The 23865-nt window shown below is 41.3% G+C and overlaps 1 protein-coding gene across 1 annotated transcript in view; it reads left to right on the top strand.

Moving 5' to 3' along the window:
- The window catches only part of rad18 (RAD18 E3 ubiquitin protein ligase), a 38614-nt gene extending 15051 nt beyond the window's left edge, over positions 1–23563 (top strand). Inside the window, exons 8-13 of the mRNA XM_080891423.1 lie at positions 781–851; positions 1209–1269; positions 11695–11826; positions 13157–13280; positions 17823–17861; positions 22224–23563. Coding sequence (XP_080747549.1) covers positions 781–851; positions 1209–1269; positions 11695–11826; positions 13157–13280; positions 17823–17861; positions 22224–22323 — 527 coding nt within the window. The 3' untranslated portion in view covers positions 22324–23563. The remainder of the gene's footprint in view (positions 1–780; positions 852–1208; positions 1270–11694; positions 11827–13156; positions 13281–17822; positions 17862–22223) is intronic.
- Positions 23564–23865: the final 302 nt, after the last annotated feature.

The raw sequence follows: 23865 nt of genomic DNA, 5'->3' as shown, positions 1-23865 counted from the left end.
TAATGAGGTTAAATGGAAACAGATGGTAACATGATTGGGTATCAAAAAGAACATACAGCTTTCGTTTCTCTGCCATTTAAAATAGACGGAGCAAAAGTGGAAAACTGTTCTATCCTCGTACTATTGGGAATTTGAAATTCCACACAGGGTCCTCTGGACTAAAGAGAAGAGGGACCATCCAGTGCATCCGGACTTTTAAACAAGCATTCTCCCATCCAGACGACATTTATTTCAGTGAAGCTTTTGCATATTTCACAGTCCTGAACTTTCACCAGTTGAAACATTTAACAAATCGTGAAACAAGAAATACGACAAAGACCCGGGACTGTTGAGCAGCTGGAGTCGTGTATAAGACGAGAACGGGACAGCATTCGTTTTCAAAGTCCAGCAGATGGTCCCTGCTGTTCCCAGACTGAATGTTAATTCAACAAAATCAGACTGAACCGTTTTGCATTCGCTTTAACAAACACTCTGCTTGTTTGGGAACAGGCAGTTTTTTTTTTTGTTGTTTGTTTGGTTTTTTTTTTTGTAACTCTATCGTGAAATGCCTTTGCTGTGGTACAAAGCTTTAACATTTTTTCCCCATGAGACTTAAACATAGAATGAAGTTGGTGATATTTGACTTCACTAGTTTGGTTTTTGTCTTGATTTTTTTTTTTTACTTTTCTTGAAAACCTCAGTTTTGTTTTGCCACCTCATGGGTCAAATGGTACATTTCATATAAGGGACAATATTTGTCACCTCAAGCCAAATAAAGATTCATCTTTCGTCTGTCAACAGCTGAGGAAATTGCCAAAGAGGTCGAGGCCAATGAGAAGATGAGAAACCAGTTGCAGGGGAAGGCCAAGCCAGTATGTATTAACTGCTTAGTGAGAGCTTAAATTTTGTTTTTGTTTTTTCTCAAATGTACGTTGCAGCATTTTCAGTAGCGTTTATATATTATCAGCAAGGTTTATTTTACTGTATTTTTAATCTTTTTTTTTTTTTGAGAAACAATAATTCTGACAAGTTCTTACAATTTAAAATTTCACAGTCTTATGAAAATGAGTTATTTGTAATAAAAAAACAGTACTTTTGTTGCACGGGTGCTGGCTTAAAAAAAGACAGGTTAGCTCAGTTTCTTTACAAATATTGCAAAATTTCAATATTTGTTTTTCTTGATTCATTGTCAATATGAACAAATGTCTCTCCAATTAATCTTTTTCCAGGTCATGGTTTTCTCAAAGAATCAGTCTGAGAAAGAGATCGAAGACATGCATTCAAATTACAGTAAGTTTTTCTTTTTTCATCCTGACACTTTTATGTGCTGAAACGTTGCATGTTTTACACGCATATGTGACACACTGTAATGTGTGGTCACATTATGTGATTTAATTTTTGTACATTGTATAAGCTTTTAGGTGTAGTTTTGTTAAGGAAGGGCCTTAATCTTGTGATTTTTGTTGGAGATCCAACATGTGGTGTGGTCCCTAGTTACGCCACAAGGGGGCACTTCCGCCCCAGTGAGATGGTTTAGTGTGACGCTACTGCTCGTCTTCAGATCTGGCAGAAGCGAGAGAGGAAACACACTACCTGTCGTCCATCTCATAATTTATCTGTTTTTTTCAGGTTAGTAAGTAATAAGGCCACACATGTGGTCCACATAATTTACATGCCAAATAAGGGTAAAACCTGACCAGCAGTTTGTTTTGCTGGGATCTGTATTCGTCTGTTTTGCTCATTGAAATGTGTTACGATCGAGAGTAGGAGCTAGCTTAGCTCGCCACATCCTAGAGTAGCTGTTAGCTTTGTTGTTTTCTAAACTTAAGGCACCCTCTTGTAACAAAAGTACACCACGGCTCCTGTATATTTGAGTTAATGTGTTCGCAGAGACAGTTTGATATGTTGTCACTGTTATTGTCTAAAGTTAGTGTAATAACCTATAATAATTCTGATCGCTCTGCAATGTTGATGTGGAGATTTCCACTACACAGATACGCCATTAGTATATGGTACAATACTGGAATGTTTGCTTTATCAAACAATGTGTGAAAAAAAGTGTGATTTATAGCTCTTAGTAACAAACAACAGAGATGACTGTTTAGATTTTTGTTTATACTATTATTATACTATTTTAGTTTATTCTGATTTTGGGTTTTGGGAATGTGAGACAGAGATGTTAAGAAGTTTTTGCAACCTGTTGTGAACACATGAATGTGTTTAAATAAAGATCTGGCAGAAGCGAGAGAGGAAACACACTACCTGTCGTCCATCTCATAATTTATCTGTTTTTTTCAGAACCAGACATAATCTGTCAGCCGCCCTCTTGCTTGGGGTGTGTTACAGATTCTTGGGGGCTCGTCCGGGATTGGCTCTCCACATTGCCATGAGCTAATCCCACAACCTACAACACCTCGTGCTGGTAAAGCTGACAGCGTGATGCCGGCTGCCCCAAAGTGAGCTGTCTGTGTGAGACAAGCTGAGACCAAGTGAGGAAGAGGGCTGGACCCAAAAGCAACCTACTGCGAGAGACTGGGGAAGACGTCGTCATGGCAGACCAGGAGAGGAAAAGCCTGGTATGGGACATCAGGAAAAGCCTACTGTCGCTGTCATCAAACGAACTTTTCCAGATTGCTTCTACAGTCAGCCCTGCTCCAGGCAAAGATGCTGCAGAGCTTTCCAGCGGAGACGCAGAGGGATGTTTCGAGTACATCCACGCCTTTATGTACAGTAAGAACTTATTAGATGCTGAGGATGGGGGCATGGGAGAACTACTAGCCCTAAAAGATGTTGTCGATGAGGTTGTTCAGTCTCAAAGTAGTGTAATTTTACCTGCTGGGTCAAGTGTAAATACAAAGCCAATGTCCCCACTTATCACTGTCCCACCTACTGCATCAGCCCAACCAGCTAACACTGATGTACTATTTTCTGATGTAACAAATGTAACCACTCCTCTAACAGCAAACGCCAAGCTAATCACTGAGACAACTAATGAACTCAGTTGTGACGTTTCACCAGAGAATGTCCAAAAGATGCTGTTAGACTATGAGGATTTGAGCCGAAAGCTTGGTAGGCTGATGCACATTCCCACACCTCAAGCTACAGCACAACCTACACTCTCAGTCCCACATCACTCTGAGACACAGATGGACGTTTCCAGACACAGAGGACCCGAACAAGTAGTATCATTGAAGGATCTGTCCTACATCCATCGCCGTGAATTCAAAGTTCAAGGAGGCCAAATTGGAGATCACTCATCCGATATAAGCTTTAACAGTGTTTGCAGACAGATAGAGGAGGGGATAAAGGACAATCTCACTGAGTCTGAGATCGTGAGAGGTGTGCTAAGGATAATAAAGCCAGGAGATTTCAAGGACATGCTGGTCAATAAAGAAGACATGACTGTGGCTGAGCTCAAGGGGTTCCTCCAGTCGCACTTAGGTGAGAGGAATAGCACAGAACTATTCCAAGAACTAATGTGTGCCAAACAAAATGAGCATGAAACCCCTCAGCAGTTCCTCTACCGTGTTATTGGACTGAAGCAAAGAATATTGTTTGGGTCAAAACAGCCAGGGACTGATATCAGGTATAGCCCAGATACAGTACAAGATGTCTTCCTACACACAGTGTATCAGGGAATAGGACACAAGTACAACGATATTCGCAGGGAGCTTAAACCTTTACTTTCAGACAACACAGTTACAGATGAGACAATCCTAAAGCATGTCATGAGGGTAACAAGTGATGAAAGTGAACGACAAAGGCGTTTGGGGTCAACACAACGCTCAAGACAAGCTGCTGCACATAGTCTACAGGTTGAGGGAGAACAGGTTAAGCAGGCAAATATAAAGAAAGACATGACAGAGCATAGAGCTAAATCAGATGAAGTACAGAAGCTTGCAGAGAAAATAGATGTGCTCGCCAAATTAGTAGACACCCTAGCAGAGAAAGTGGAGAGGAGCCAGTCATACAGCTGTCTACCCCCCAAGCCACAAGCAACCAGAAGAGGAAGCCGTTATGGTTGTCCAAAATGTGTGCAGGAGGGGTTACAAGATTGTAAACACTGCTTCTCTTGTGGCGAACAGGGACACAGAGCTGTGGGTTGCCTAAAAAACCCTAAGCAGCAGGGAAACGTGAACCGGTTGCTGTGGGGGGACAAACAGTAACCGGAGTCCTTCCCAAGTCCCAATTCACAGACAGGGGAGCTGAAACAGACACCACCCACAAGGTGACGGGGAACAGTAGTTTCAAAACAACTATTGAAACAGCTGCTGTTAACAAAAAGCATAGCCGTGAGAGAACTGCTGCTGACCCCCTAAAAGACACGATGCCTACCAATGAACCTGTTGCCAAATTAATAGGTAGGAAAGCTTTGACTAAGTGTATTCTCAATGGCCTCGCAGTCAGTGCTCTCTTGGACACTGGGGCCCAAGTCAGCATAATAGACCGCCATTGGAGAGACAAGTACTTACCTGATCTTGACGTTCGCCCCCTGACTGAGCTAATTGAGCTCATGGAGGATAAAAAGACACTGGAAGTGTATGCGGTCAATGGAGGGCTAATCCCCTTTGATGGCTGGGTGATCATAACCCTGAACTTACCAGGAAATGAGGACCCAGATTTATCAGTCAGTGTACCCTTCCTGGTGAGCTCGTTGCCCTTAGAAATGCCACTTTTGGGATTCAATGTGGTTGAAGTAGTGATTCAGGGAAAACCAGAAAGGCTAGCTTCCACTTTAAGTCGCCTCCTAGGTGGGGCAATGTCCATCCCAGATGACACAGCAAAGACTATTGTCCATTTTGTGCAGACAAAAAAACCTGTTTCTGCTCAGGGGCGCCTGAGAACAGGTCCGAAAGACAAAGTCATCCCAGCTGGTAGCGTAACCTGGGTAAAATGTAAAGTACCACCACAGTTTGACTCTGGCGACCCACTAGTGCTGTTCGAACCTGAGGAAAATTGCCCACAGTTACAACAGCTAGATGTGGGTGAGGGCCTCTTAGAAGTTCAGATGGGCAGAACTCCACATGTAAATTTGCCTTTAGGAAACCAGACAAAACACGACATTATTCTACCTCGAAAAGCTTTGATTGGCAGTATCCAGCCTATCAAGAAAATTGTTGAGACTGACTCACTCCCAAACAGAGACCTGGAGATTCAGAGTCCTACCACTGCACCACCTACTGCAAGTTGTTCCACTCTATTGTGGCATCCACCCGTTGATGTACATCACCTCACAGAGGAGCAGCAGGGAGTTGTAAAGAAAATGCTGTTTGAGGAGTCAGCTGCTTTTGCAAAGGATGCTAATGATATAGGCTGTATTACAAGCCTAGAGCTGTCACTAAATCTTAAAGATGACATCCCTGTGCAAAAAGCCTACAGCTCAGTTCCAAAGCCATTATTCAACGAAGTAAAGGAGTATATCCAGGACCTTCTAGCAAAGGGCTGGATAATCAAATCAAAATCTCCTTATGCTGCCCCTGTTGTATGTGTCCGCAAAAAGGATGGCACATTACGCCTGTGCATCGACTACCGGTTACTAAACCAGAAAACCATACCTGATAGGCACCCACTGCCCCGTATCCAAGATCTGATCGATACGCTGGGGGGCCACTGCTGGTTCAGTATTCTTGACCAAGGAAAGGCGTACCACCAGGGATTTATGGCAGAGGGCTCAAGGCATCTCACAGCCTTTGTAACTCCCTGGGGGTTGTATGAGTGGGTCAGAATACCCTTCGGCCTCTCCAATGCGCCTGCAGCCTTTCAGAGGAGTATGGAGGAGATGCTGGATGCATTTAGGGATGAATGTTGCATTCCCTACCTAGATGACATCCTCTGCTATGCCAAAACCTTTGAGGAGCATGTTGAGGGCGTCCGCAAAGTTTTGAAAGCACTTCAGCATCACGGTGTGAAGCTAAGGCCTGAAAAGTGTGAACTCTTTTGCAGACAAGTAAGATATTTGGGTCGCCTTGTATCAGCAGAGGGTGTGCAAATTGACCCAAAGGATCTAGAGGCTGTGCAGTCACTCAGGGCCAAAACACCGCAGACTGTTGGCGATGTGAGGCGGCTCCTGGGCTTCCTCAGCTACTACCGTAGCTATATTCAGGACTTCTCACGTATCGCAAAGCCTGTGTATGAGCTTCTCCAAGCCAAGTCTGACATGTCACGAGCACCACCTCACCAGAGGAAAACCAAAGGCAGTCAGCTGTCTTCCAATACTCCTGTGGTGTGGACTGGTGAACACCAGGGGGCACTGGAGCAACTCATTGACATGCTCACCCACCCTCCAGTCCTGGCCTACCCAGACTTCCACTTACCTTTCTTGCTACACACAGATGCCTCAGAGCAAGGCCTTGGCGCTGTACTCTATCAGCAGCAAGATGGTAAGCTAAGGGTTATTGGGTATGGCTCCAGAACGCTGTCTCCAGCCGAGAAAAACTATTGCCTGCACAGTGGGAAATTAGAATTTCTGGCGCTTAAATGGGCGGTGTGTGAAAAGTTTAGAGACTACCTCTATTATGCCCCACACTTCACCATCTATACTGACAACAACCCTCTGACTTACATAATGAGCACTGCTAAGCTTAATGCTGTTGGGCATCGCTGGGTTGGGGAGTTGTCAGATTTCCGGTTTGAGATAAAATACAGACCAGGAAAGGTAAATATAGATGCTGACACGTTGTCCCGCATGCCCCTTGACATTGAGAAGTACGTGACAGCATGTACTGAGGGGCTCTCTCATGAAGTTGTGCAAACCACATGGGGTGGGGCCAAAGCAGCCCAGGAACAGGATGTAGCTTGGGTCGCCATCCTGGCTCTTACTGCTAACACGAACCAAGACCCCCCAACTTCACTTCCAACCATAAGCAGTGAGGAGTTGGTGAAGGCTCAAAGGGAAGACCCAGCAGTGGGAGAAATCATTCGGCTAAAAGAGACAAATGCTGTAATGACAAACGAGATACGACAAACAGTAGGTAAAGCTGCAAGGAGATTGCTTCATGAATGGAGCAAACTGTGCCTTGACAATGGACTTTTGTATCGACGTACTACTGAAAGACAGCAACTTGTTCTCCCAGCAGTTTACAAGGCCAAGGTACTAAAATACCTCCATGACGACATGGGACACATTGGTACTGACCGAGTACTGGCCCTAGCTAGAGAGAGGTTCTACTGGCCATTTATGAAACAGGAAGTTGAAAACTATGTCACAAGGAAGTGTCCCTGCATAAAACAAAAAAAACCGGTTGGACATGTCCGTGCCCCAATGGGCACAATCACTTCAAACTCACCTTTGGATCTTGTATGCATAGATTACCTGCACCTAGAGCCCAGCCGAGGTGGATATGAATATATCCTGGTCGTAGTAGATCATTTTACAAGGTTTGCTCAAGCATACCCGACCAAAAATAAGTCAGGCAAGACAGCAGCTGAGCGCATCTTTGGTGATTTCATCCAGCGTTTTGGATATCCCGGCAGGCTGCATCACGATCAGGGTCGTGAGTTTGAAAACGAGCTCTTTCGGACTTTAAGAGAGAAAGCTGGAATTGGACACTCAAGGACCACACCGTATCACCCCCAATGTAATCCCGCCGAGAGATTTAATCGGACTCTCTTGCAGATGCTTAGGACACTCGGCGACAAAGAAAAGCAATGCTGGAAAGATCACCTTCAGCAAACAGTGCACGCTTACAATTGTACGCGGCATGAGTCAACAGGGTATTCCCCTTACTTTCTGTTGTATGGGCATCACCCCCGTCTCCCAATAGACTTGTTGTTTGGCCTGGTTGGGGAGAAAAAAACTGTGTCTCACAAACATTATGCTGAAAAGTGGGCAGAAAAGATGACTGAGGCGTACAAGATAGCCAGTGACAATAGTAAACTGTCCAGCGCACGAGGCAAATCCTACTATGACAAAAAACTCAGGGGTGTCGTCTTGCATCCTGGGGACAGGGTCCTCGTTAGAAATCTTGGTGAAAGAGGTGGGCCTGGAAAACTCAAGTCATACTGGGAAAAGAGTATCTACGTAGTCAAAGCACAAGTAGCTGACAACCCCGTGTATGTCGTCTACCGAGAAGCAGGAGATAAGGATAAGACTAGAGTGCTTCACCGTAACTTGTTACTACTTGTGAATGACTTACCAGTTGAGGCCCCACAGCACATTCCTGAACCTACACCAAAGAGACAAACAAAATCAAACAACCTGCCAGGGGACAGAGGCAGGAGGAGGCAACAGACTGAAACAAGTGACTCAGACTCTGAAGAGAGTACTGGAAAATTCTGGTTGAGGCTTCCTGTAAAAGAAAGAGAGCCCATCAAAGGAAAGACTTACCATAGGATATCTACTGCAGAACAGCCCCACCCAGCCTCCGGTGAAGAAAACAGTCATGCGAAGGTACCCATCAGGGAAGAAAGCTGTATTGGCCGGCCAGTCAGCCAAGATCAAGTCAGTCTAGGAGACAACTTTCCAGAGGCGCTTTCACTACATGACCCAGTTCCATCAGAAAGTGCAGATGATGAACTGTCAATTCCAAATGAGGACGAACTGTCTGCACGCACCCCTCCACGATGTTCTACTAGCGACATGAGAAGGTCGACTAGGGAGAGGAAACCAAGGCAGATGCTGACATACCAAACACTGGGTGAACCATCGTACCAGCCTCATCCTACAGTTGCAACGCTCTCCTCACCCTACATGCCACCATGGACAGTTCCTTATCATATTCCAACACCCACATGCTTTACACCTCACCTTTCATATGCTTACACACCTTACATATACACACCTTTGTTATATTGAATAAGTGTATGTGTCAATGTTTTTGAGAAAAATTGAGGTTTGAATGCCAGGAGCCATTCTTATTTTGTCAGGGAGCGTGTGACACACTGTAATGTGTGGTCACATTATGTGATTTAATTTTTGTACATTGTATAAGCTTTTAGGTGTAGTTTTGTTAAGGAAGGGCCTTAATCTTGTGATTTTTGTTGGAGATCCAACATGTGGTGTGGTCCCTAGTTACGCCACAAGGGGGCACTTCCGCCCCAGTGAGATGGTTTAGTGTGACGCTACTGCTCGTCTTCAGATCTGGCAGAAGCGAGAGAGGAAACACACTACCTGTCGTCCATCTCATAATTTATCTGTTTTTTTCAGGTTAGTAAGTAATAAGGCCACACATGTGGTCCACATAATTTACATGCCAAATAAGGGTAAAACCTGACCAGCAGTTTGTTTTGCTGGGATCTGTATTCGTCTGTTTTGCTCATTGAAATGTGTTACGATCGAGAGTAGGAGCTAGCTTAGCTCGCCACATCCTAGAGTAGCTGTTAGCTTTGTTGTTTTCTAAACTTAAGGCACCCTCTTGTAACAAAAGTACACCACGGCTCCTGTATATTTGAGTTAATGTGTTCGCAGAGACAGTTTGATATGTTGTCACTGTTATTGTCTAAAGTTAGTGTAATAACCTATAATAATTCTGATCGCTCTGCAATGTTGATGTGGAGATTTCCACTACACAGATACGCCATTAGTATATGGTACAATACTGGAATGTTTGCTTTATCAAACAATGTGTGAAAAAAAGTGTGATTTATAGCTCTTAGTAACAAACAACAGAGATGACTGTTTAGATTTTTGTTTATACTATTATTATACTATTTTAGTTTATTCTGATTTTGGGTTTTGGGAATGTGAGACAGAGATGTTAAGAAGTTTTTGCAACCTGTTGTGAACACATGAATGTGTTTAAATAAAGATCTGGCAGAAGCGAGAGAGGAAACACACTACCTGTCGTCCATCTCATAATTTATCTGTTTTTTTCAGAACCAGACATAATCTGTCAGCCGCCCTCTTGCTTGGGGTGTGTTACACATACAGCAACGCAGTCCTAGGAAATGTTTCGTTGAAATCAACACTTGTGAAGAACGACACATGTAGTGACAATAAACTTTGGTGATGGAGAAAAAAAGCCAGAGTCCTGTTGACTATGTTTATTTTGGCCAGTAACTGAATGGTGTTCATTTTTGGTCACTGCTGTCTTTGGAAAGAAAGACTGAAATGTATGGCTCACATGAAATACAACACACATACAGTATTGTGAAAGTCTTAAGCCACCTCTCATTTCTTTATATTTTTCCAGGAAAATTGTAAATGGGTGGGTAGATGGCTGTAGACAGTCGTTGTTGTATATTAATGTCAGTTTGAACCAAAAATCTCAAATTTGGGCTCATCACCCAACTGATTTATGTCAGGTACAATGAGAACGCTTGAAATAATTTAGGAGAGCTTCTCTATTAACTCTATACAGAGTTTTTTTTAAATGAAGGAATAGAGACGTATTCAATTTAATAAAACTTTATTGATCCTGAAGGTTGACCCCGAAGGAAATTGGGTATTGGGTGTTCAGAATTAGAGTGCATATTATATATTTTTTGGCTACAAAAGAAATAAAAGTTTAAAATTAGCTGGATAGATGTTATTGACAGCCTGTTATGACAGTTTTCAAAGCCTCCATCAGGCTTCTCGGTGATCAATTCTTATAGGTCACTAGTTCACTTGGGAAATCCACTGTAAGAGGACTTACTGAGAGGCAGTCCATCATAAAGACTGCATGACATTTTTGTCTGGTTGAGTAATTGTTGCTTGGTAATACTGTGGATAGGTCGACTGTCCCTGTGAAAACCGGCATAGGTTACTGATATTCAGTATCTCTAATATAACATGCTTTTGTTTCTCAGAAAGAGGATTGCAGTTTTGCATATGAAGTGTCGCCCAGCCATAACGCAAGTGTTACTTTAGTCTATAAGCTAGCCTCACATACCTTCATCAACAAGTTAAAAAAGAAGCAGAAACATGGACAACAGTTGTCTGATTTTTAGCAGCACGTGGTGACATAGGTTTTTGTCTGTGTAAATAATCTCCAGTATTTTATTATAATTCATAGGGCCACTTGTCTGTTGATTTGTATGTCTGAGACTTTTTTTTTCCCCCATGTGACCTCGGAGGTAATCACTCGGATACACAGAAGCAAGAAAATCTAGATGAGCTCTGTGTTTTTATCCTCGGGGCAGAGGCCAGTTCACCAAAATCGCAGGACATTGTTCTCAAGTCATGTTGACATAGTTGAACTAGATGAAAAGCTTGTTGGAAATAACTCTTAAGAGCTAACTTTAAAAGTGTTTGAAAAATGGATGTGACTCACAAGAGGTGTGTTCTATAAATAGCTGCGCTGCTGTGATAACCTCCCGATTTATCAGAGGAGGATGTGGATGACTCACTCTGCCGGCATGGGCAGTGGTGCCTGAGCAGGCAAGAAGGTGAAAGCGGCGTATACACATGCACACACCGTATCCGCCGGGAGCTCGCAGCCTTTTCTTTCTGTGACACCAATTTCTTTTAGTGTTAATACAGTTGGTAGCTAGTTATTCAGAAAACATTCCCATTTGGTAAAATAACAGCAGGTTGAAAAAATGTTCTGCAGTAACACTTTCTGAGACGTGAGTTTAAACTGCAGCTCCAAGTGGTCAACTGTGCGTTACAGTCATTTTAATTAGCAACCATTTAATTCGAATAACTTTAATTTATGACTGCATTTAATCTAAACATTGAATTCAAGGTTAGACTCTTGAACCGCTATTAGAAATCAGTGACTATCACATAACGTCATAATCATTCTATCCTCTTGATGTGTTTGACCCTATAGCGATATGCTATTTTGCCCACAGGGAAGCAGCACAGCAGTGACTTTTCCCGGCTAATAGCGCAGGTCCGCGGCCGCATGGAGACCACCAGACAACCTCGTGTTAAACAGGAAGTCAGCGAGGTGAACAAGGACGTACAAAAAACGCACTCTGCAGGTACTTTGACATTCAGACATAATATTTTCTAGCCAAAGGACACTTCTGTGCACTTCTCTGACGCCCTTTAAAAAAAAAAGTCACTTGATGTCTGTGGTTACCTGCTATCTTGTACACTTGCGTGAAAAGGAAATATTTTCCTTTGCAGCCCTGTGAAGACTAAGAACACCTTTGCTGCTTTCACAGGAGTTAAGAGAATAAGTAGCAGCCAGGTGCTGCTAATCAAATTCACTTGATAAACTGATCGTCTGCAAGTGCGAGCACCTTTTATAATAGCAGACGTTTTGGTAGTTTGTTAGTCTGGAGCATTCGTCGGTGTGAAGACATGATGTTGAGAGAAAATGCAAAAAATCAAAGCCCTACATGTTAGAGTTCAGAGGCTTCAGTTAGCATGTTTAAATTAGAAAAAGACTGAATAAGCATGGCTGTCAGGTGGAAGCCTCTTCTTTTTAAAATGATCATGGCAGCCTGGCTTAGCTTTGCAAACGTCTGAACAAACCTCGAGATTTCTAGAACAGTGTCACGTTTGGAAAAAAGCAAATACAACATATCAACACAAGCAACTCATATAAACTGTCAAGCATGGTGGTGGAGGGATGATGAGTTGGGCTTCTTTTGCAGCCACATGAACACCTCGCAGTCACTGCGACGACCATGAACTCAAATTTAAGGCCAGCTGTCTGACGGTTAAAACGTAGCTGAAATTGGGACAAGCAGCAGGACAATGATCTCAAGCACAGCAGCAAATCTACAATCCAATGGATGAAAAAGGAAATAATCAGATTGTTGCCTTGGAAAAGAGCGGTGCTTGAACAAATACCTGCACATTTCAGTGAATTGAAGCAATGTTGTAAAGAGTCTGTGCATCAGTGTTTGTCTGATGCAAAAAATAATTACTTCAAGTTATTCCTGCAAAATGTGGCTGTGCACTTAGTTTTTCACAGACCCTGCAGCCCTGTGAAAAAGGTTTGTTTTTTTTCTACACAACTGCCTTTAAAGAAAAAAAAAAGTCCCATCTTTTTGTAAGAAAGTAGTTTTTCCAAGTGAGTAGAAAATCATAAGCACTTTTCCACCACTGAATGCTCAGTTTTTTATCAACAAAGAGATGATGCCTGGTGTTTGTTCATTCAAATGCTCTCTAAAAATTGGTGTTGCAATCCAGAAATGTTAATTCAACATTTAGCATATGTCATGCCACTCTGTTTTCACATTACTTATCACATCAGTGAGGAGGGAAAGAGATTCATTTTACGTAGAAACCTTTGACCCGTCATTTCCTCCTGGATCTGTAGCATGACGTCGTACAGCATTTACGGTTTGCCTCTTTCAGATCAAGGTGCACAAATAAAAAGCTGCACAGAAGTGAAGGTTGAACATGAAGCTGAAGACGAGGAATCAGGAGGAGTAATCGAGGTGCCGTCCAGCCCCACCTATAGCGACGTGTCCGTCAGCAGGTAAAACAAAACAAAAAATACAAACAATATTTAGAACCACTGAGTGCTGCACTGGACACCAGCATCTCAACCCAAAATAAACAGGTGCATCAGACACACCTCAGTCTCTTAGGGTTTCATTTATAACCAGACAGCGCGTGCACACAAGTGCCAGCAAATAATCCAGAAGCATCAGTTGGTAAATGGTAATGGCCTGTATTTATATAGCGCTTTACTAGTCCCTAAGGACCCCAAAGCGCTTTACATATCCAGTCATCCACCCATTCACACACACATTCACACACTGGTGATGGCAAGCTACATTGTAGCCACAGCCACCCTGGGGTGCACTGACAGAGGCGAGGCTGCCGAACACTGGCACCACCGGGCCCTCTGACCACCACCAGTAGGCAATGGGTGAAGTGTCTTGCCCAAGGACACAACGACCGAGACTGTCCAAGCCGGGGCTCGAACCGGCAACCTTCCAATTACAAAGCGAACTCCCAACTCTTGAGCCACAATCGCCCCAAGCACACATGACAGCTAATGTTGAGCCCCCGCTTGTGACAAGACTCTATAAAGATGTTTTTCCTCTCTTCTCTGCTTTATGTTTCCGTGTGTGTCTCCTCTGCTCTTGGGTCTGCTCCGCTGGGCAGAGGAGACACAACTAAGATGAAACCGAGAGCAGCAAAACAAGTAGATCCGAGCACTGAGCCGCAATGAAACAAATGCAAATATAATACTGATTCTCTCTTTTAAAGCACTGCCTGAGCACTCCAGACTGGATCCTGTCATCTCGCTTTGCTATCATGTTCACCCTCTTAGTGGAAATATTCATCTGTTATGAAGAGAGGCTCGTATCTGCTTACATGTCTGTGGATCTGCTATCAAACCACAGGCCTGAGAAGCCTGGATTTCAACACACACAGAGGAAGCAGCGATGGGAATCAGACCGGCTCCAGGAATACATAAATAAATCAGTAAAGAATCTGATCTAAAAATGACAGTATACACACCCCATCCATGGAGTTTCACTTCATTCTCTTTACATTTCAAATTTCTTTTTGAAAAACTAGCGCGCTTCCTCCAATAAGTTCTACAAGCCATGATTTTTTCTTTATTTTTTAAAGAAGTCATTAGTACCATATTTCCAGAAACATTGCAGCATTTCTTTTCATGTTGCTCTTACTGCGTTCACATTAAATCTGTTGTTGGATTATTTTCTTAAAAATCCTAAAGGCATTTGTTTTGTATATGTCAAATAACACATTCTTTTGGGGGCTTCTAAGCTGATTGTAATGTTTAATTAGAACATAAAACGCACTGGTTAACATTAACAGTCAATTTTCTTTTTGTGACTTTTGCATTCAGATAGTCCAGATTTACTGACAAGTTCCTAACTTCTCTATAAAACTGATAATTAGCTGTTTTTCAGGTAATTAGATTCCCCCTCTCTCCAATCAAGTAGGCAAAAAGCATCGGTGTGGAGTCACGCAGGTGTTCAGTCTGGATTCAATTATAGCTTTGAATATAATTGCAAAGAGGAAAGATAACTGGCTGTCGCTAAATAAAGCCCCGTGCTGTGAGACTCGGGTTAGAGACAAGGTCCTTTGCCGCACAGTTATAAATGATGTTGATAGCCTCTTGTGTGTGCTGTCAGCAGAGTGCCGCCTAAATCAGACAAAAGTTTTTTAAAGTTGGGCCGTTACTTTAAATTCATAATCCCTTTCAGCCTTTTTTTGTTCATTTGACACATAAAGTGAGAGAGAGATTTCCAACAATACAAATCCAGATTCATGTGCTACTATGTGGGACACGTCGCTAATGATGAGAGGTAGACTGAAGCTTTGAGAAATAAAATAAAGGATAAAAATGCAAGATTTCCACTTTAACTAAACAACAAATAACGTGTAGTTTCTGTAAAATAACATTACCTACAGATGAATAAGTACAGCCTTTGGTTAAATATGTATATTGAAGGGCTACAACAGTTAGGTGTACATTGATAATGGGAAAGAAGCCAGTGCAGCACTCGTGTCTCTATCCTCAGAGATCACCTGCTAACTAGAAAAATGGCTATTCCTAGCACACCGCAGACAGCTGAGGTGCTGTGAGTTAAAGATGAAATGGTTGTCATATTTTTATATAAGCGGGACGTACCTTTAAGGCTCCGCTTGTGAAGTGTGGCTTTCACACAAGGCTGACTTTAGTTTCTGTGCCCAGCCATGAAAAGTTACGTGCAATAAACACAGGCCAAGTAGCCAGTAAATGATAGTATGGGACCAGCTCTGGACCAATTTCCACTTCATTTTCTTTTGTAAAGCACCCCACTGTTTCGAGCTCCAAACCTCATCTGGAAGTTGGTCAGTAATGTTGAGATATGCTCAATGCTTCGCACGCACCAGCTTGCCAACAGGGACCTGCTGGTAAATGGCAGTGCCTGCCACTAGCACATCTTGAGAAGCACTTTTTTGGTTTGGTTTTTTGTGGGTTTACACACTTAAATAATACCTTTTGTCAGCTCAGTATTTGTATTGTTGGTTTCTCAGAGTGGCTTTGCATGTTTTTGTTTTTGTTTTGTTTTTTAGCTTATGCTGGAGTTCATCCACCATCTGAAACAAGCACTTTTAGTTCCTCTCCTTTTAAGTCCACCCTGACTTTAATTGGCCGGCCCATGCTTACAGGAGATTTGAACAGTAGCAATAACTATCCAAAAGAGTTGTGAGGTATTTAATGGTGTTAGGAATGATCCGTGCCTTTAAGGATCAACAGCTTGGGGAAACCAAAGGAGCTCTCCAAGAATATTTAATATAAGTGGAGAGAGAAAGTTGCTTTAAGACCTGTTCGCCCTCAGGGAGAGAAAAGCCCAGTCTTAGGTTAGATTGTGCTTTTCAATGCATATTTTTTGCAGTTTCTTTTGATAAAACTTTAATTTCCTCCTTTTTGACTCATGCGTTCTCAGCTCTGACACCATTTCACATTTTATTCAAGTTAAAATTGCTTATCAGGGAGTTGGTGTGCCACATTTCTAAGGGATGTAATGTGTAAATTTCATGGTAAAATGTAATGTAGTCTCTACTAGAGTTGTGTTTTTTATCCATTTAAATTTTTGTATTTTAGTCCGCATCACAAGTAATTTATCATTTTTTTAAGGGTAATCAATCATGTCACCGTTAGTGACTGCTGAGCTAACATGAGCTGACACATTTTGTTTTTAGACCGTCTTGATTTTTTATTTTATTTTAAAAGGGGGAAGATAATGTTTTTTCCAGTCACATTCTGTTCTTAATATTCACACTTGGCTTTCTAGACTGAAAAGGTGCAACTAATCACTTTGGACAATTTATTTTCTTTTTCTAAGCCATCAAACACATGAGTGGAATAATGCTTTTCACAGATCTTCCTCCCTGTTTCTACTTCTTAAAATCACAACAAGATGTGACTTGCAAATGCAAATGAAATCAAAGTCCAGCGCCTCACAAAACTCAAAATGTCACACAGAAACTAAAATACACGGCGAAGTCTGATGCACATCGATAGCTTATTGTTGGTTTACAGCGAGAACAGTAGAAGAATAAATCACGGCGTGAACAAAAAGCTTTTTGTGCCGGAGGTGTTGAACGTCCAAATCGGTTAATACGGCAGAGAGAGAAAAAGGCAGCGAAACATCCACAATGCATTCAATTAACAATATAATAGTGATATTGTTATCAGGGGTATGGAATTGTTCTTTATTTTCAGCGCCCACAGAGCATGAATGTGGCAGAAATTTGATCAGTTTATAGTTTATGCACCCCACCGATACAGCACAGCAGCCTGTTGTGTGTGCGAGAGGAACAGCAGCACATAATTGCAGACTTTTAGATTTTATATTCTGACAACAGCCCAAAAAAAGAGTGAATTTCTTTTTGTATCTATATTCAGATTTATGAAGTGTTTGCCTCAGCTTTGTGCAATACCGTCTAGTTTCAAATCAAGCCGGAAACTGAGGGTCGATTTTTGTTATGAAGTAACATCCTGGGTCTTTTTCACATTTTATTGATCTTTGCCTGTGATGGATCTTGCAGGTACAGTAAAACACACAGTGAATCTGAAATATGAGGTTTTATTGTAATCTCACATTTCTCCTGCAGGCAAGTTAACACAGATACAAGGCAAGTCATTAAATGTGTTTATTATTGAAACAGCAAGTATCCCGAATCACGGTATATCACACTTGTATGTTTTTACTATGTTTATGTTCAACATTTACAGTACTCCATTAGAGATTTCCCAAATGTAAACAGTTTAAGTGTTTCTCATTTAGTTTTAGTTTAAAAGCTGCAGGATTTTGTTTGTCGGGACAGACTCTTTGGATGTTTGTGTCAGTGTTTCTCAATCTCATCAAGATTGAATCTTATCAGACGTGAAAAGTAAAACGTGAAAATCAGCTTCACCTACGTTACGTTTTGTAATTTTAATACTAGTTGTGTGGACACTTGTTACTGTTGCTATGGCTTCTTGTGTTAGTGTGCATGTAGCCACAGTTAATTTATTGCCCTTTCTTTGTTTCCTCCCCTACAGTTCTATTTCTGACATCTTTGGTCCAGAACCTGCCAGAAAGTAAGTGATTACTTTGTTGTTGCTGTTGCCTAAATTTGATATTGTTCATCCATCTGTTTCTTTTTTTGTTTTGCTTTATATTACAAGTAATGTTGTATGTTAGCATACTGTTGATGTTTTTGTGTTCGTGTTGTACATGCAGAAGCGCGCACACACACAAACAAACGCACCCATGCATATATATACAGTAGAGTTTATGGGTTGTGCCAATGGAAAACGGCTTATTCCGCTATTGACGCTTGTTTTGAGCTTCTGGTGCTGACAGTCAGGTGACTGATTTACACCTGGTGTCTGCTCCAAGCATGCCACCCTCAGGATGGGGCCCGTGCCATAGGGCAACTTCAAGATGGTGTTCCACAAAAGCACGTTATTGCAGTATAACGTTCCAGTTCCATGTAACACTCAGTGGCACAACTTTTGTTCCACTTGATACCTCTGAAGGCCCCTACTAGCTGGTTTTTTTTTTTTTGTTTTGTTTTTTAGCCAGTTCTAGTATAGCAGGAGACAGAAAGGTAGAACTTACTGTAATTTATTTTAAAAAATATGGTGCTGTCAGCTGTTATATCCTGAAGTAAATCAAGACCATACAGTCAGGTCCAAATATTTTGATCTGACTCAGTTTGGCCGCTCTGCCCTACCACAACGGATTAGAAATGATGCAATCAAGATGCAACTGAAGTGAAGACTTAGCTCTAATCCAGAGGTTTTGGCAAACTTGCGCATAAAGGATTTATAGGCATTTTTACATGGCCGCTCCGCTTTCACTGGCTCATGAGTAATTGACAAATAATTTTATTACATGAATATAAATTCTTTGCTGTCAGTGACTGCCTGAAGTTTCCTTCCTTGAGATGCTTTGTCAGACTTTTCCTGCAGTGAACCGTTAGTTGATGCTTGATTGTGGGTGTCATGCAGAAAGCATGCTCGCTTGGGTTGAGGCTAATGGGGCCATAAAAAATATTACATTACAAAAAATTACATTTCTGTCTAAAGAATCTCTAGGGTAGCTTTAGGTCATCATCTATACTGTGAATCAGTATTTATCAGAAATAATAGCTCCATGCAAATCAGTCCTGGTATTTCTACCAACTTGCACATAATCAGTAAACACTGGTGACCTGAATCCATTGGCATCCATATATGCCCACGCCGTAACACTGCCTCCACCATGTTTGACAGATGTTGTGGTATGCTTTAATTGTGAGCCCTTCCAATCCTTCTTCATACTCTCCTTCTGCTCGCATTCTGAATTTTGGTTTGTAAATAATGGCATTTAAAAAAACTGGGTAGGAACAGAAAAATTTTGTTTATGGTCGAAAAGGATGAAGTTCAATGTGTAGACATAGAGATATTCATGAAAACGTGATGTTTTAAGGTTTTCTTTTCTCTTGTTATCCAAATATATTTACATGTTCGAAATAAACTATTGGATTCTAGTCAGTTCATCTCAGTATTATCAGTCTAAAGGGCAGATATTTTTTCTATTTTCCACTTAAATCTATTTATTTATTTATTTTGGGATACCTGAAGTCTGCTTTTTGTGCTGACCCCTTTGTATTAAATGAATCTATTTTTTATCGTACTTTATTATACAGATTTCCACATTACAATTTCCAGATTTTTCTTTTCTTTTTTTCCCTCATTCTTACTTTTTCGGGCTTGTTTCTGTCATCTCTGTCAAGTGAGATTCAGCCTGAAAAGAACACCACATGCAGCATTTAACCCCCAAAAGACTCACATAAATAACAACACTTGAGTCGGAGCTCATTCACTTGCAAACCATGCACTAGGACACTGAATCATTCCAGGGTGGTGGTGGTGTTTCGACCACAGAGTTTTGCATCTTTCCTTCCTCTCCATGCATGTGTTTTGTGCTGCTTAAGTAAAATAAATAAATAAATAAAATACAATTAGAAAATGCAGTTTTAATGTATTTAATGCATTCACAGCTCTACTGTCACAAAGGTGATAGCACAAACATTTTCTAAGCTTATTCTCAGCTTTGTTTTTGTTCCTTGTCTAGGCTCCCCTCTTTATCTGTGTTTTTGACCCTGAAGTTGGGCTCAAACCTCCCAGTTTTCACTCCTAATCTTTTCGTTCCACATAACACTTGACTGAATGTAATCATAAGGCACTATTCTATACTGAAGTCGAGTGTTTTTGAAACAAGAGTGACAGGAAATGTTCTTCCATCGAGCATCGATTTATATCCATCCTCTAGTTTTTGTCAGACTCTGGAAAAATACTGAGCAAAGTGTGGACCAGTAGAAAAGTGATCGGCTTCCTACTGTGCTTACCGATAATCCACAACACCTAGAAGACGCCTCCTTACTCTTTTACAATGTCCATGTGGCCTTGTGACCCTAATTCCAATGCGGGAATATTGTTTTTTCCTTTTTATGCAGTTATGATTAAAAGCCTTGTCTTGTCTATGAATGTTGAATTATATCTATAGGTGAAACTTTAAGTGATTCTCCACATGAGACACTGGTGGCATCAGGGCTCCCTTTTGGTTTCTAAGCCATGTTATCTGCACACTTGTTGTGTAGGAGATTACACATCGTTGTCTGTTAATGTTAAGCATGATTCGTTAACGGGGATGTAACTTTAAGCTACGTGCTGAGCTGTTGAGCCCACATGGGGACACATGGTAGCAAAACATTGGCGTGGCGAAAGGTAATCCATAAAGGGAAACTGCCTATTTAGAAGTATTGAGTATTTACTCTTGACGTCTTCTGCAGACAACAGCGTCACTTCCCCCAGAATAAAAGATGGGAGTGTGAGTGAGTGTATAGATTCACCTCTATTCTTTTCTCACTATAGCTTTCCTGTAAACCTTTAAATGTTTGCTTCCAAGATGATTATATTTTAAGAGTAAGAAGGGTGCATTTCATTTACCCATCTTATTTAACCCTGTAAAGCTCAAACTATAAATTAAATGCCAGGGCTCTCAAAAACTCATGTTCTTGTTATTGTTTAGGAAAGGAGGAGAGAATTTGACTCCTAATCTTATCCCTCCACTTCCCTAAATGTAATCATATGGAGGATAAAATTATACAAAGTTTCCTCCTCTGACAGATTTAATTGACCTCTTTCACATAACATATTTTGATATGAATAGCAGGAAAAGCACAGCAGTGAGATTAGCGCTACTGATTTTGTTAACGATTGTGCAGTTTCACCGAGGTTGACTTAAATGATGTGCAGTTGTTTTCAGTTGCACATGTTCAGCTGACCTAATTTCTGTATGTTGCAGTTTGTGCTTTTGCAAAGCATGATAAATATAATATTTTGATTAATAATTTTCTGCCACGTTCTCAAATTAACATTTTGACTTTAATTTTGCCCGATCGTCGTCGGGCAGTAGTGTGAGAGCTTTTTGTTAGCAGAGGCGTGCCTTCTTCCTTTCAACATTCTTCCTTTCAAAGTTATTTTGAACTTGTGTGCGAGCAACCTTTTAACCCACTGTAATAAATTTGCTGGAGGGCTGTCAAGCCGTCTGTTGCCGAAGATAGTCGGGTTTTTTATTTCTTTCAGCAGCGTGACAATCAGTACGAATGCAGTACGAGGCTTTGCGTCCTCACTCTCGTCAGAACGTATAGAGTCTTCTCCACATTAGTTGGTGATATTAAAGGGGCTTTTGATGTTAATTGACTGTATGAACTTTGGGTTAGTCAGATGCAAGTGCAAATAGGCATTCATCTTCCATTTTTAATTTGCAATGTGCATCATAACTCCTGTGGAAGGTTTTTTTTTTTGGCTCGAGTAATCATGTCTGACTGGGAAATCACAGAATTTAATCTTGATTAAAATGAAGGGATTTAAGAGCCCATGGCCCCAATATTATGTGTTAGACAGAGGCAAAGGTTTGTTAACTTGTCGGAGTAGCACTTAATTTGTAGGTGAAATTAAAATAAAATGAGGTGTTTTGTGGGATGACAAACAGATGTGAGTGGATGTCTCGTTTTTATTTACCGAATGGGGATCTGTCAAAGTGTATCATGGCACGGACAAAGAATATTTCTGAGGGCCTGATGCTCTTCAGACTCATCGGGCAGGAAATGGTTTTTGCCAATAAGTCAAGCAATTAAGTACAAAAAGTGGAAAATCAAGACCATTGTCACCTTAACCAGGGGGTAGACGTCATACATGGTGGAATAGTTTCACAAGGGGGTCACACTCAATACTTTTGCACATTCTTTTCCTCAATTAATAAATAACCAAATCTTTTGGTTTCAGTTTTACGTTGTCAAAACATTACCGATAAGAACATCTGCTGACGCTCCAACCTTCCAAGCTGCTTGTTCTAATCTCTTCTGTTCACAAGACATTAACTAGCTGTCTCTAAATACTCATTCACAGAGATGTCGAGAGGACCCCAGGCCAAAAGCAAACATCCCACTCGACAGAAGACAATGCCACTTTATCGCCTGTTTTGGGAAAGCGACGGCGAAAAACGTAAGAAGAGACGAAGGAAAGGAGGGAAAAAATCTAAAGAAAATCCCACGGCTTCTGTATCAGCTAACTTTGAAGGACATGCACATTCCTTTGAACATTTCTTTGTACCCTGATTACGTTGCACTGGTAATTTCATGTTTACAAATAAATCTTTGGTCTTTTTTACAGTTTTGTCTTTTGCAATATTCTGGTCAATGTCCCATTTCTGTTGTTGCTACCTGTTTGTGTTTTGACTCGAATCCATAGTTTGTATTATTGCATGTTTTGCTGCAGATTTTAAGAGCAATAAACTAATAGAAACATTCAATATTTTGACACAGGAATACTTTGTATTTTACATCATATACTGCCTTAATGCTTTGTGGCATAAATTCAATGTGCTGAAAACATTCCTCAGAGATTTTGGTCCATGTTGACATCGTGGCATCACACAGTTGTTGCAGATTTGTCCATTTTGTTGATTTCCCATTCCATCGCATCCCAAAGGTGGTCTGTTCAAGGCTACAGTGATCTTATTGTCATGTTCAAGAAAACAATTTGAGATAAATTGAGCTTTGTAACATGGTGCGCTATCCTGATAGAAGTGGCCGCCATAACTTTTGTACAGCCAAGGTGTGCCAAGAAAATATCCCCCACATCATTACGTTATGACCTTCACCAGGTTGAACTGTTAATAAAAGGCAGGATGGATCAATGTTTTCATGTTTACACCAAATTCTGACTCTTCCGTCTGTATTTTGCAGCAAAAATTGAGAATTTTCAGATCAGCTGTCATGATGTGAATTGTTGTTTTTTTCCTGTGCTTAGCTGACAGGAGTAGTAACTGGGTGTGTTCTTCTGCTGGTGCAGCTGCTTCAAGGTTGAATGTGTTGTTGCTTGAGTTACCGTTGATTTCTTAACAGCTCAAAGAATTCTGAAAGGAAGGGTCTGGCATCAAGGCATTTTAGCAATGTTCTAAATGATTCCCAATTTTTGTATCCCCCATCGGATAGCTAGGTTTCAGTCTTGTTTACGAATCTATCGTTTCCATCTTCAAAATTTCCCTCATGAGTTTCCAAATCCTGTTAGGGGCACTGTCCTGTGTGATTCCTCTGTCATTCTCAATTTTCAAAGTTTACAACACATCTGTAGCTTTTTTAATTGATTTGTTTCCGTTGAAGGAAAAGTAACCAGGGTTGGTGTAACTCAATAAACTCAGCGCTCGCAGAAACCTGAGGTCAAGGCAAGAGAGAGTGTAAACACTTTTATGTGTTTTATGTTTTATGTTTATGTGCACATGCATGGGAGACTTAGCAGGGAAACATTTGGGAGCTGACCTTGATTGAAAACAGAGCTAGCCCGGAGTCAGACACATGGTTCTTCCGAGTCAACCGTCTCACCCCTCAGACAAAGCAGAGACATGGCCAGACATCATTAGGCTCCGGCTGAATGGAGGGAAATGAGCACTAAGCCACACATGCCTTATCTCACTGCATCCTTATTCTTTCCTTTACAATGATGCATTTTGTCATTGGGTTAATTAGCATGAGAGCAACTGCTCTTTCAA

Source organism: Rhamphochromis sp. 'chilingali' (assembly GCF_963969265.1).
Source record: "Rhamphochromis sp. 'chilingali' genome assembly, chromosome: 9".
In the NCBI taxonomy this organism is placed as follows: Eukaryota; Metazoa; Chordata; class Actinopteri; order Cichliformes; family Cichlidae; genus Rhamphochromis; species Rhamphochromis sp. 'chilingali'.
This window is presented reverse-complemented; position numbering and strand designations above follow the sequence as displayed.